Source organism: Amblyomma mixtum, chromosome 2 (genome assembly GCF_055824585.1).
Source record: "Amblyomma mixtum isolate Tamu chromosome 2, ASM5582458v1, whole genome shotgun sequence".
NCBI classification, from domain to species: Eukaryota; Metazoa; Arthropoda; class Arachnida; order Ixodida; family Ixodidae; genus Amblyomma; species Amblyomma mixtum.
Window position 1 is genome coordinate 286,801,954 of NC_143013.1, and position 13,815 is coordinate 286,815,768.

At 51.7% G+C, this 13,815-nt stretch overlaps 2 protein-coding genes across 2 annotated transcripts; one reads left to right on the forward strand and one right to left on the reverse strand.

Annotated features, from left to right (window-relative positions):
- On the reverse strand, positions 1-6,388 carry LOC149364360 (mite group 2 allergen-like Ixo r 2). Its single transcript, XM_089570089.1, has 4 exons — positions 6,310-6,388; positions 2,894-2,998; positions 1,866-2,041; positions 1-81 (listed from the first exon to the last, which is right to left on the reverse strand). The coding sequence occupies exons 1-4, from the start codon at positions 6,386-6,388 to the stop codon at positions 1-3; spliced, it is 441 nt and encodes a 146-aa protein (XP_089426215.1).
- Positions 6,389-7,260: 872 nt separating this feature from the next.
- Positions 7,261-12,826, forward strand: LOC149364361 (uncharacterized). Its single transcript, XM_089574303.1, has 2 exons — positions 7,261-7,472; positions 11,814-12,826. The coding sequence occupies exon 2, from the start codon at positions 11,815-11,817 to the stop codon at positions 12,541-12,543; it is 729 nt and encodes a 242-aa protein (XP_089430429.1). The 5' UTR covers positions 7,261-7,472; position 11,814; the 3' UTR covers positions 12,544-12,826.
- The last annotated feature ends 989 nt before the right edge of the window (positions 12,827-13,815 follow it).

The following is a 13,815-nucleotide window of genomic DNA, read 5'->3' on the forward strand; positions in this document are numbered from 1 at the left end:
TTATTCGATGAGAACCTTGGTCTCGGTGCAGATGCTCACGCCTTCGTCGCCAACAATCTTGAGCTGGACGGAAGTTTCCGTCTACAGAGGAGGACAAAGAAATAAAGATAGTTAAGGTGAGGTGAAGTTGTCGGAGGTCAACATGAGTTAGATGTCGCCACTGAGGTCTGTCTGTCTTCGCTCAGAGTGCTGAGTGACAGGTCGATGAAGCGCAAATACACTTATGAGGAAACTGAAATATTAATGAAAAGTTTCCAACGGTGAGCGATTTGCTCATTATAACTACTCATGCCCACACATTCGCCGTAGTGTGCGGGCGAATTCCTCATGTTCTTAAAAAAATAAAATAAGTTCGTATAAAGAAGTGTTTCCGTGGCTTTTGGTGAAGAACCTATGTTTGTTGTGCTTTTGAAGTAGCCCATTCAGAGCTCTGTCGATGGAAATACAGCTAGTATCTTGGAGTGTTTCTGAAAAGTGCCTTTGTAACGTTGACAAAACGTTCCAGATGTTTTTTCATGCTTAAGATGCTTAAGGGAGTCACGAGACACAGCACGTGATGTCGCCCGTGATCCAGATGATTCTAGCACTTTTGCGCCTAAGCTTTCTTTCCTTTCAATGTTCGTTCACTTCATGTATGACACAGCAACAGCTACCACAGAAGACAAGCCCGCACAGTTGCTCTCCGAGGACTTCATCAGTTAGAGGTACTGCTAGCCTATGGCAACTGTGAAAGCGAGCCCCAGCACTCAGTGCTGGTTCCCATACACGTGCTCATACAAGACGCATATACAGATGGTCGTCAAACGATGACTTTGGGTTTAGCTGCTGGCCCAAATAATCCTGCCATTGGACCTTTCGACTTTGTGATAGCTGCATCGAAAGCACGTTTTGGTTTGCGGGGCTGCAGTCCTTCCTTATTTCTTCTGTTCTTTTAACCCCTAACGGACACAATTTTTTTTGCGGGAATGGCGCCAAAATGATCATTTCGTACCCGTGCTGCTACCTGCCGGTAAACCAAAAAATGGTTCAGACGATCCCTACCCGCCTTAAACTGGATACAGCTTGCTAGTAAACACGTGACAATCTGGATTTGTCATGGGCCATAAATAACTGCCGGCTTACGACGAGCTTGGCTCGTCAAAGACCGCAAGGTGGTTGAGGAAAGACCGCGCACTTTACGGCGACTTTTCTTGCTGCGGATACATGGATACGCCCACCAAAATTGACTTCCGCGCGCGGATGGTAGCTGAAATGACGGTCCCCGAAGTGTAAGCTTGCGATGCCGGAATTGCGTAGTGTTCTTTAATAATGCCGATGTTATGCCTTGGGCTGTGTGTAAACGGAAATCCTGTGGGGACTTTTTGTGGCTCCAGACTCCAGAAGAGGAAAGCGACTGTCGTCAAAGTGTCATCTAGCTCTCCAGGGTTCAGCGTGATAAATGTATGCCTACCGCTTATAATTAGTCTTATGAGGCGGAATTTCTCAAGTCATCTGTGCTAGTCAAGTTTCAAGCGGTGAGCGAAGCGGGACGGCTCGCATGCACATAGGGGACAAAGTGAAAGTCATAAAATGTAAAAGTGCAATGGTGGCGCAGCCATCACCTAGCTTCCGACACGCCAATGCCTGACCAGCACACGGAGGGCTCGCAGCTTTGGACCAACTCTGGCAACAACAGCCCAATATGTTGCTCATGCATGCCCCTCTGTTGTGGAGCATTGCGGGTTTTAGTGCCTTCATTAGCCTCCCAGCTTAAATCAAATCGGAACGCTAGGTTTTGAAATATGGCTCCTATGGGGAGTTCTGCAACTGCCGTAGTGAACGAAATCGGGAATTTCCGGTCGCGTTACATTATGTGATCAACTCACGATGGGCGCAAACGAAGGCACGGACACCTCCATGATGCCAGTGTAGGTCTTTCCCTTGACGACGGGGCACTGAATGACGTCCTTGCAGAGGTTGCTTTCCAGGCCGGGTATGGGCATCAGAAAGCCGAACAACATTCTCACGCCGGCCTTGAGGGTTGCAGTTTTGCTGTTTTGGTCTGCGAGGTGCATGACCAAAGATGAGCATGCCGTTTCAAGAAAGCAGAACTACAGCGGACTCGGGAACACAGTGGTGAAGCGTAATTACGATAATAACAAAGAGATATTGCACAGGAGTATATCCACCTTGTCGGCGAGTTAATGCTACGAGCAATCAGACAAGCGATCATTGCATTAGTTCTTTTAGTCCGCTATCACTCAAGCATGACCCCACATTGCTAGCACACGTTCACATTTCGCCGAACTACGCAAACTGACTGTCATTTTCTTATTTTTTTTACGAACTATGTTCACAATTTGCTGTTCTGCAACTCATATCTTGAAATCGAGTGCTGGATGAAAACTTTTATGGTCGGGTACAGAATGTTCAAAACGGAATCGAATAGACTAAGCGTACGATAGCCTATAAGATGCCAATATAGACACACATGCACACAACAGTCAGTGAAAAGTTTGTCGGCTGATTATAGTTCATTAGGAAATTACCGGCGACAATTGTTCGCTTTGTGTCTTCCTAGTCGCGTATTCTACGATCAAGAACGGTGTTCCTGTACCGCTAATCATTTTTCTTTTCTAAAAGTTATGGATGATCAATACGATTTATGCGGCATTGTATGCGTTAGTATTAGTGCTCCCCCCAGTGTTCCCCCCAGACCCGTCACACCTCATTCACACTTTGCCAACTGGCGGCCGAGACTTTAAATGGACGGACGGATGAATGGACGAACGGGCAGATTTTTCCTCACATTGGGCTCATATATGTTAATGCATTAATATTCTAAAAAGCTAATTTTGATTCCCCCGTGCATATTATCACTCGGGCTACTTTCACACTGATCGTAGTAGCTTACCTGCAATCAACTTGAAGTGAACCTTGGATGTCGTTCCACGCTTGAGGACGCAGGGATCAGAGTCGCAAGGCTCGATTTGGACCGAGAGGATCTTGGCATTACAGCCTGAATGAAAGGAGAGAGTGGCGAGGGTGAAGTGGACTCGAGGACGCGCTATATTAACAGCTTATTTGTGGCTAGAATAAAGAGACGGGTTGACGCAATCCAGGCTAAGTAGTAAAAAAAAGTTCTAAAAAGGAGCCGTGCTTTTTTGGCTTGGTAAAATTTTTTTCCTCCTATACTTTGTTGCTAGCGTCATTTGGTGCAACGGTGTCACGTCATATTTCTTCGATATATTTGGACACCATCGACGAAACAAGAATGAGGATAACGATTGTGTCCTTTCCATATTCGCAATTATATACGCATATGCTCATCCGTTATGTCTCTCTCTCTAAAAAAAAGGAGCACTGTTTACAGACAAACATGGTAGTAAATAAACATAAAAGAGGCTTTTGATTATCATTTGGTCAACTTGCGAAATACTAAGATGTCAGTACTGAAGCTTCTGCGAGTTGCAAGGCGACGGAGAGGTCAAACTATCCGTCGCCGTTTACAGCATGCGCGCGCAAGAAAAACAGTCACACAAAAGTCCATAAACCCATCCGTAAACATGTTCAAAATACGAGTTCTGTCCAAAGCAAAATCTCTTTACTGTATACCCGGTGTTCGAGATCTCACCCGGTTCCCTCCACTATGACGTCCCGCATAGCCCGCGTATAGCTTCAGAGCATTAACCACGCCATACCATACCATACCATACCATACCATACCATACCATACCATACCATACCATACCATACCATACCATACCATACCATACCATACCATACTATACTATACTATACTATACTATACTATACTATACTATACTATACTATACTATACTATACTAGACTAGACTAGACTAGACTAGACTAGACTAGACTAGACTATACTATACTGTACTATACTATACTATACTATACTATACTTTACTATACTATACTATGCTATGCTATGCTATACTATACTATCAAGGGCGTCCGCAGAATTTTTTGCAGGGGGGGGCCCCATTGGTTGTTGGCGCCGGAGGGGAGGGGGGGGGGTATGTTCGTAGCAAAAAGGCACTATTTGCGGAGTAAATTTATTTATTTATATATAAATAAAAAATAAGTGAAATACACACATGAAATAAAAATTACAAACAGCAAATTAATGCGTGGCTAGGAGAGATACATTGGAGTTTATCAACGAAGAAACAATTAAAATTAATAAAAAATGCAAAAAGATACTGTCACTTCGTGGAGAAAAGTGCTCAGTCTTGCTGCATACGGGTTCTCGACTCACCCGGATTGATGACCAGCACACAACACAATATCGTCACAAACACGCAACTACTGTCACTCAGTCAGTCTTCCTTGAACAGCAACTGTAGACGCCTCGGATTTTTCTCGGCGAATTGCGTGATTACACGGGTGATAAATTCATTTCTGTACTTCATTACAGTCGCTCTCGGTGCACACTCATCACACACATTGATTGGAAAAACGGTTGAACGGGTGCGTTGAAAACAAAAGATGACCATATATACAACGAAAACTTATTTACAAGATAAATGCACGCTCGCAGCTTCATACACCTCGCTCCATCTTGCTCGCGCATCCGCACAGTCGAGCAACCGCACACACACTGCTCGCCGCTCGTCGTTTTCTCGTCCGCTGTCTTGGTTGTTCTCAGCTTCGTTGACAACCGGCCACTAAAACACCGAAGCACAAACACAGAGGCGCGCACACGTGCAAGGGTTTACTTCCGCGCGACTTCCAAGGGGAAGGGACACTCGCCACTCCGGTCGGAAAATTTGTTTTGTGTGTTTTTATGGGGTTCAGTGCCCCAAAACGACTCAGGCTATGAGGGACAAAGTAGTACAGAGTTCCGGATAATGTCGACCACCTGGGTCTCTTTACCGTGCACTGACATCGCACAGTACACGGGCGCTGTTGTGATTTGAGGCCCAGCCAGAGGTGACAGGCGAGCCAGGCAGGCGCCATCGGGCTGCGTTGACCAAAGGCGCTGCATGGTTTTGGGAGAAGGCGCAAGGAACGCTGGTGTGGAGGCGCCTCTGGAGACTGCGTCGCCGTGAACAAAAGCAGCTAATCCCCTTTGCCGAAGATTCTGAATGCGGCGCTTCTACCGAACTGCGCTCTCCCACGGATCGGAGGAGACAGCGAGCGGCGCCGGCGCCAACTCATCGCCCGCTTGCCCCTGAGCAGCCCGACAAAGCGGGGGTGGACACGGCTGATTTGTCCTTCCCTCCTGAAGATGCCATGTGCACTGTCTGCCTCCGTGTCGCTATCCCTCTAGAGATCAAAGAAACAGACACCCATCTCAAGACGGCTCGAAACACATGCTCGCCGGTGCCGCTGTATGTCTGCAACAGGTCGCCCTTCAACAGAGCTAACGATGGCGTGGTTTGAAAACGGCGTAAAGACGCGTGCCCGGACGCGGCATTTCGCAGATGTGACCCAAACCGTGGAAGCGGGGCTGCTTTTACCCCTTTGGCTGAGCGCACCACCGCCCCTGGCGTGCGGCCATCACTCACGCTTCGAGTGAGTGATTTTCCAGGGGGGTGCAGCCGCCCCCCCTTGCCCCCCCCCTCCGGACGCCCATGTATACTATACTATACGATACTATACTATACTATACTATACTATGATATGCTATGCTGTACCTTACCATACTATACTATACTATACTATACTATACTATACTATACTGTACTATACTATACTAAACTATACTATACTATACTATACTAGACTAGACTACACTATACTGTACTATACTATACTAACCTATACTATACTATACTATACTATACTATACTATACTATACTATACTATAGTATACTATACTATACTATACTATACTATGCTGTACTATACTATACGATACTATACTATACTATACTATACTATACTATACTATACTATACTATACTATACTATACTATACTATACTATGATATGCTATGCTATGCTATGTTATACCACACCATACGGTACTATACTATACTATACTATACTATACTATACTATACTATACTATACTATACTATGATATGCTATGCTATGCTATACCATGCTATACCATACCATACCATACCATACCATACTATACTATACTATACTATACTATACTATACTATACTATACTATACTATACTATACTATGATATGCTATGCCATACCATACCATACCATACCATACCATACCATACCATACCATACCATACCATACCATACCATACCATACCATACTATACTATACTATACTATACTATACCGAAACCCACGGAAAAAAATGAACTGGAAGTAATGAAATCATGCCGCCTTACCGCAGTCTTCGTACGTGACGTTTCTCCGCTGGCCGAGGGCCAAGCCGAAGAGGAGGAGCGTAATAGCGAAGCGGATCATATTGCACGACGATGCTTTGTTATTCGTTCCTCTTAGCGCTGAGAACGGCGGCGATCCAGCAGTACAGCGTCGTCGCTTCTGGAGCTGCCACTACGGGCATGGTCTTAAGTACTGCTGCAGTGACCCCGGATTAGGTCGCTCACATGACACCATTAATGCCATGCATTTACGGCTGCAATTATCGTGCGCGGAACACTACGCATGCACATGTAGAGTCTATTGTAATTTTTTGATGCCTTATCTCCTTATTGTCGCACGTTCAGTCGCAAGGTGTCACGGAGGAAACGCCTGCGATCACCTTCCTTGCAAAACAATCAATGTGTGCTCATTAAATCCACACAGATTAGATGCACCTAGCAGATTAGGGTTGCATCGAAGCCTTGGAACCGCGATATCGCATACAATAAGCGTTACGATGTTCTTATGTAATCACAGTCTTTTTAAAAAGGCAAGGACAGGTGAACTGGGGGCTCGTTGCGATAATATGCAAAAGAAGCCAAGAGGCCCTGAAGCATACGAAAGTGTAGGGGTATGTTGCTTACTTTTTATGCTGATGTGGACTGAGAGGGAAAATTAAATGCGCTCTCATTTTAAATAGACATTTTGAAGAAAGTTGAAAAGAAGACAGCCATATACCGCAGGTGGGATCCGGAGCATAGGTTTCCGCATGTTGAGCCCAGTGCTATATCAACTCAGCTACAGCAGCGGCTGGCTCGCCTTCGTTAGAAGGTATAGCACGTGTGTTCGTTAGAAGGTACAGCACGTGTGTTACATTTAGCCAAACATTGAGAGGGCTGGTGAGCGCCACGCGGTACCCAAGTTCCTCAAAAGAAGTATATACAGGCAGAGCAAAATATAACTGTTTCAAGCTTGTAGGGTCTGCTCGCGGGCAAGTCAAATCCCGCGCCGCTCACCGCGGGTAGTCTGGAACCCTTCTTCCCGAGTGGTGGGGCGGGGGGAGAGAGGCGAGGAGAAAGCCTTTATAAGGCGAGACCGGAGAGGCTCGCGGTCTCTTGCTCTTGGACCAGCCCTGCCGAAAGGACCACCTGACCCAGCTGCCACGACGACGACCGGCCCCCCTGATGTGAGAATAAACCGTTTGTACGAAGTCCTGCCTCGAGTGACTGCCTGTGCGTCCCCGCGCAGAGGAATTGCCCACAAATAATGGCGCCCAACGTGGGGCTCGAACCCACGACCCTGAGATTAAGAGTCTCATGCTCTACCGACTGAGATCAGGTTGCGCGTGTGATCAGGCAGTGCCATCCACGCTTCAAGCCGTATCTGCGGGGCCGCAGTTTTACAAACCTCGAGGCCCTAGCGCAGGAGGCCAAGACCGTGCAGGCGGATTTACTCGCCGAACTGCGTTACCAGCCGCCCCCCAGGCCGGCCGAATCGCTGGAACCGGGATGCGCATGGGATGGAGGCCGAGAATGCGCGATGAGGGCTCGGCGCGCCGAGGTAATGGCCGTGGAAAATCAGGCGGAACCCCCTGTTGTCCCTCGTGCGCTTGACCCGTACGCATTCGAGCAGCGGCGTCGTGCCGGCCTCACAGGCCACGCACGGAGCGAGCGTCAGGAATGCGCGGAGAAAGGGGAGAGCCGTCCCCAACCGCTTCGTGGAACGAGGGGTCCTCCGTCTACGCGGCGGGTGAATGACCGGCTTTGCTGGAATTGCAACCAGCCCGGCCACGTGGCACGCGAATGCCAAGATAGGCGTATGCAGGGAAACGCCAGGCGCTGGCGGTGATGTCTGGTGGCAGCGGCCTTTCACCGTCAGCGGGAGAATTTCATGGTTGTCAAGGCGCTAGTCAGGAAAAGAACTCCCGCGCCGGCGACGGGGAGGCCTTTGTCCCGCTCGCCTGTAGAACTCAGGGAGTCGTTCCGCGCTCAAGCACTTTTATGCTAGTGCAGTTAGCGGGTCGATGCTACTCTGCACTCGTAGACACGGGCTCAACGCTGTCACTGGTCGGTGACGAGGTGTACGAGGCCTGCCGGATAGGTAACATCCGTGTCAGACCGGCCGAAACCCCGTTAAGCTTAGCAGCTGGGGCGGCAAAGGCAAAGGGAGCAGTGCGTCTTACGATGCGTTTTGACGGCAGAAAGCGGAGACATCGCTTCGTCTATCTGCCTGGCTTGTCGATACCAGTAATTCTGGGAAGGGATTTTCTCTCGAGCGAAGGCATTGTGCTCGACATGGGGGAGAATGGCTATCGTTACAGCCAGCTCGCCCCCCTCATTCCCTTCGAAAGCGCATCCTTGCCCGGCTGTCCTGCACAAAAGGTGGTTGTCCACACCTGTGCGACAGAAAGGCAGGTGAGCTCCCTCGAGACGCTGAGAGACGGTGGCCCGTTGGAAGCGATTATTGCGTCTTTCTCAGGACCCAGTAGTCAGCGCCGAAGGCTCGCGGAAACTTTACTCCCGTTTTCGGATTGCTTCACGGAGAAACCGGGCAGAACCGACCTGCTTCAGCACGAGATTCAGACGGGTGATACGCGCCCTTTCAGGTGTAACCCGAGGCCGTTAAGTGCGCATAAGAGGCAGCTTCTCGACTGTGCCCTAGACGAGATGATTGACACCGGTGCGGTGAGACCCTCACAAAGTCCCTGGGCGTCCCCAGTGGTTCTAGCGCCGAAGAAAGATGGATCGGTCAGGCTGTGTGTTGATTATCGTAAGCTCAACTCACTGACGCCTACGGTTGCGTGCCCTTTTCAGTCGATCGAGGCTGTGATGTACGCGTTAGGGAACGCGAGGTTCTTCACAGTCCTAGATGCAAGCAGAGGGTACCTGCAGATTGAGGTGGCCGAAGGTGACATTGAGAAAACCGCATTCACCTGCCACCGCGGGCTCTTCGAATTTACTCGACTCCCGTTTGGTTTGTCTAACGCCCCGAGCACGTTCATGCGACTGATGGACATCGTGCTGGGCGATGCAAGGTTCAACTACGCCATGGCGTACCTCGACGACGTTGTGATATTCTCACAGTCGTTCGAGGAGCACCTAATTCACCTGAATTCCGTTCTCGATAGAATGAGACGTGCCGGTCTAACCATAAATCCAAAGAAAGTGCAGTTGGCATCGAAGAGAGTGAACCTCTTGGGCTTTGTCGTGGATGATGGCACACTGAGACCGAATGATGACAAACTGCAGGCAATTCTGAACTACCCCTGCCCCATGGATGTGAAAAGCTTGCAGAGGTTTTTGGGGATGGTTGCGTTCTACAGGCAATTCATCCCGCGCTGTTCGGAGCTTGCAAGGCCGCTGAACCTGCTGTTGCGTAAAGGCTCGAAGTGGGTCTGGGGCAAGGAACAGAGTGACGCATTTGTTGCCTTGGCTCGCGCGATAGCGAATACCGCTAGTCTGCGCCTTCCCGACCTGAACAAGCAGTTTGTCTTGCAGACAGACGCTAGTGACTACGGTGTTGGAGCTGTTTTGTTACAGGAACACGAGGGCAAACTGCGCCCTGTCGCGTTCGCTAGTCGCACGCTCACATCGGCGGAGCGGAATTACTCCGTGACCGAAAAAGAATGCCTGGCGATCATGTTCGCATTGTCGAAGTTCGACATGTACCTAGACGGAGCGGTCTTCACCGTGCAGACAGATCATCAGGCATTGTCTTGGTTAAAGAGGCTCAAGAACCCCGCAGGCAGACTCGCGAGATGGGCGCTGACGTTGCAACGTTACGCGTACGCCATCGAGTACCGCCGGGGCAGCTTGAACAAGGTGGCCGATGCTTTATCGCGCGCACCATGGAATGCTGGCGGAAGCGCTTCAGAGGCGCAGCCCAGCTTTGTAAAAAGCGGCGTCACCGCTGTTGGAGAGGAAGAGAGGGCGGACGGGAGTGTCGCGCCCTGTTTGGAGAGAGAGGAAACGGACAAAGGTCCCGCACGGTGCTGTGACGGAAGGGAAACACAGCAGCTCGTGGCGGCGACCGCTCGCCGGCCTAGGAGCGAGGCAGAAAGAAATCTGTCTTGGGGAGTAGCGGTCAGTAGAGAAGAGCTGATCGAGGCCCAGAAAGCAGACGGTCTTTGCCAGCGGGTGCTGAAGGAGCTTGCGAGCAGCGCAGCTTGCACCGGGAACGCTGAGGGCAAGTACGACGCGTATCTGCTGGGCGATGATGGCTTGCTGCTCCGCTATATTCCCCAACTTGACGAGGAAGCGGCGATAGCATCCCCTTTCCGAGTCGTGGTCCCGAGAAGGTTGCGGAAGCGGTTCCTGCAGTACTTCCATGACTCAGCGCTGGCAGGCCATGGCAGCGGCAGTAAGACTTACGACAAGTTATGCCGTGTCGCGACCTGGCCAGGCATGAGAAAGGATGTGCTGGGATACGCCCGTACCTGCCCGGTATGCCAGGTAGCCAAGCCGCGGGCGGGCAAGCCCGCTGGCATGATGAAGGCGGTAGTTAGCAACTACCCGTGGCAAGTGGTCGCGTGCGATATCATGGGACCCCTCCCTCGGTCCGCGCGCGGAAACCAATTCATCCTGGTAATAACGGACCACTATTCCAAGTGGGTTGAGGTTTTCCCCCTTAGGAAGCTTGTGTCGGAACGAATTTGGGAAAAACTGTTGGAGACTTTCACTCGTTTCGGTTTCCCTTCCGACCTGATTACAGACAATGCTTCGTATTTCACAAGCAAAGTCTTTGTAGACTCCTGTCGGGCGCTTCAAATCCGCCACAGGAGAACGAGTCCCTACCACGCTCAGAGCAACATAACCGAGCGGGTGAATCGAAATCTGAAGAGCATGCTGGTCGCGACGACCGAGCAGCACAGAGATTGGGACGCGCGGCTGTCCGAACTGGCGTTCGCTACAAGGACAACCGTGAACAGGTCAGTGGGTATTACACCCGCTTACTTGAATTTTGGGAGAGAGATCGCTTTTCCGCTAGAGAATGCCCTACTCGACTCGGCGGGGCCTGCGCCCCCTCCGCTTTCGCAGTACGCGGCAAGGCTCCGGGAGCGCCTGGAGGCAGCGCAGCGAGCAGCCCGCGAAAACCTCGATGTGGCGCGCATGGAGCAGGCGGATCAGTACAACAAAGGTCGCCGTCACGTCGTTTTCAACACGGGCGACCTAGTACTCAAGAGAACGCACCCACTTAGTAACGCAGCGCGCGGTTTCGCCGCGTCGCTAGCGCACAAGTGGGCTGGGCCGTACGAAGTTACGGCACGGACTACGCCGCTCACCTACCAGTTGCGGTTGTTGACAAACGGCGAAACCGCCGGTCCGGTGCATGTCGCTGATTTGAAGGCTTTCCACCTTCGCAAGGACGATGGCTGCGAAGCGGTGGAAAATCAGCGCGATGCGGCGATCTCACCCCCGGGAGGACGAGCAGGTAGCGGTGCGGTTTGCAACCGACGCTACAACCTGAGGACCAGGTAGCACCCGTGTCCCTCGATCAATTATCACTCGCAGTGCTCTCGCCCTCTCAGTATGTCTTCTAGGAAGCTCCAGCGGACCGACGCCCGTGGCTCGGACTCCAGAAGGCAAGGCAGACCACCGTCGAACGGTGGCCGCCATCAAGGCGCGCCACCCGGCTGGCGGCAGGAGCCGCGCGAGTGGCGCAGGTTCCACGGCCGCGGTGGCCCCCACCGCCCGCCAAACCACATGCCTAACCACTGGAGAGCACCTCCCAGTGGTGCAGGCCAACGCAAGAGGGCCAGAGACGACCAGGCGCAGGGCCCCCCTCAGCACCCAGCCGGCGCTTCGGCCGCCGAGCAGCCGCAACCCAAGCGGCCCAGGGTCCTGCGGCACGTGGCCACCTGGACCACGGTCGCCAACGGAGCGGCCATCTCTTACTGCGCGCGGTCCAGGTGGCGGGACCAGGCGCAGCCCCTTCGCGGCGGAAAAGCGCTTGGCGGCTGCAGCGCCTTCCCCCGCTGCGCCACTGCAGAGGGGCGCCCGGAGGAGGCGGCCCTCCGCATCCTCCAGTCCAGCCGCCCAGACCTGCTGTCCCCGGCGGCCGAGGAGCTTTGGAGGGCGCTGCCGGCAGGGCCCCCAGCGGAGCCAGGCGCCTCGCTCCCCCAGGCGGCTCGTGAGGAGCCCGTCCAGCCAGCGGTGAGCGGCCCCCCGGCGAGCACCCCTCCCCCCTGCGACGACTCTATGGACCCGGACCCGGAGGTCGTCGAACGCCTACTGGCGGACCCCGGGACGGACGTTTGAGGGGGGGGGGAGATGTAGGGTCTGCTCGCGGGCAAGTCAAATCCCGCGCCGCTCACCGCGGGTAGTCTGGAACCCTTCTTCCCGAGTGGTGGGGCGGGGGGAGAGAGGCGAGGAGAAAGCCTTTATAAGGCGAGACCGGAGAGGCTCGCGGTCTCTTGCTCTTGGACCAGCCCTGCCGAAAGGACCACCTGACCCAGCTGCCACGACGACGACCGGCCCCCCTGATGTGAGAATAAACCGTTTGTACGAAGTCCTGCCTCGAGTGACTGCCTGTGCGTCCCCGCGCAGAGGAATTGCCCACAAGCTTAGTTGCAAACTGAACGCTAAATAACGTCCCGAGAATGCAGACAACGCTTCCATCCTACTACGCTTCCACTGTGCGACTATAGAGCATTGTCGCACAGTGTGCGGAAGTCATGAAGACCGGCACAGCACAGGTCACCTTCGAAGCGCTCTCCTTCGAACCTGAAAACTGAATTGTGTTCAGTGATTCGTGACCTTCGAAGATACAAATACTGTGGCCACATTGGTGTAGGCCCATGGTGACCGACTATGCCGTCTGTTTTTCCAGTAAAACGCGGGTTCAATTACACTGCAAATTTTTGTTTCGAACCTGGCTGCGGTTGTGGCGAGCGCGCATAACGATGTTGGCGTATGATGTGAACATGCAATCTATGCGAAAAGAGCAACCTCTGTTTGCTCAGGCGTGGTGGTCGCTTCGGTTACCTGGGTAATAAATAACCTCCCGTCTGTCAAAAAAAAAAAATTACCTCATATTAGAGGAAACGTCGCCACATGGTCTTTGTCAAAGTGGCAAGTTGGGCATAAGTTGGTACAAATCATTCATGGTAGAAACGCGTTAGCGGGACAGCGCACGCAGCTATGAGGCGTCCAACCTGTCATTTCGTCAGTCGCCCCCTCAGCGGTGTTCAAAACTGTCGCTTAAGACAAACACAGCACCAGCGCAATAAATTCAGGTGTCATTTCCTACATGTTTCTTCAAATTTTTTCTCGCATACTCGTGTTGACCAACGGAAAAACAGCGCAATGAGCGATATTTTTTGCCCACTTATGTTCATTACTCGCCATGTGAATATCCTCACATAACTTTAGGGCATTGACGCCAGAAGAAGCCGCGGTGCTCCAGAATTTTAGCTTGAAGTGATTAGTGGTCGCTGCATTGGGAGCAGGCTGCGTTCTTATTATGCACTTAAGGGTAGGTTAAGCGTTTGTTTGTTTGGTTTAATGGGGTTTAACGTCACAAAGCAACTC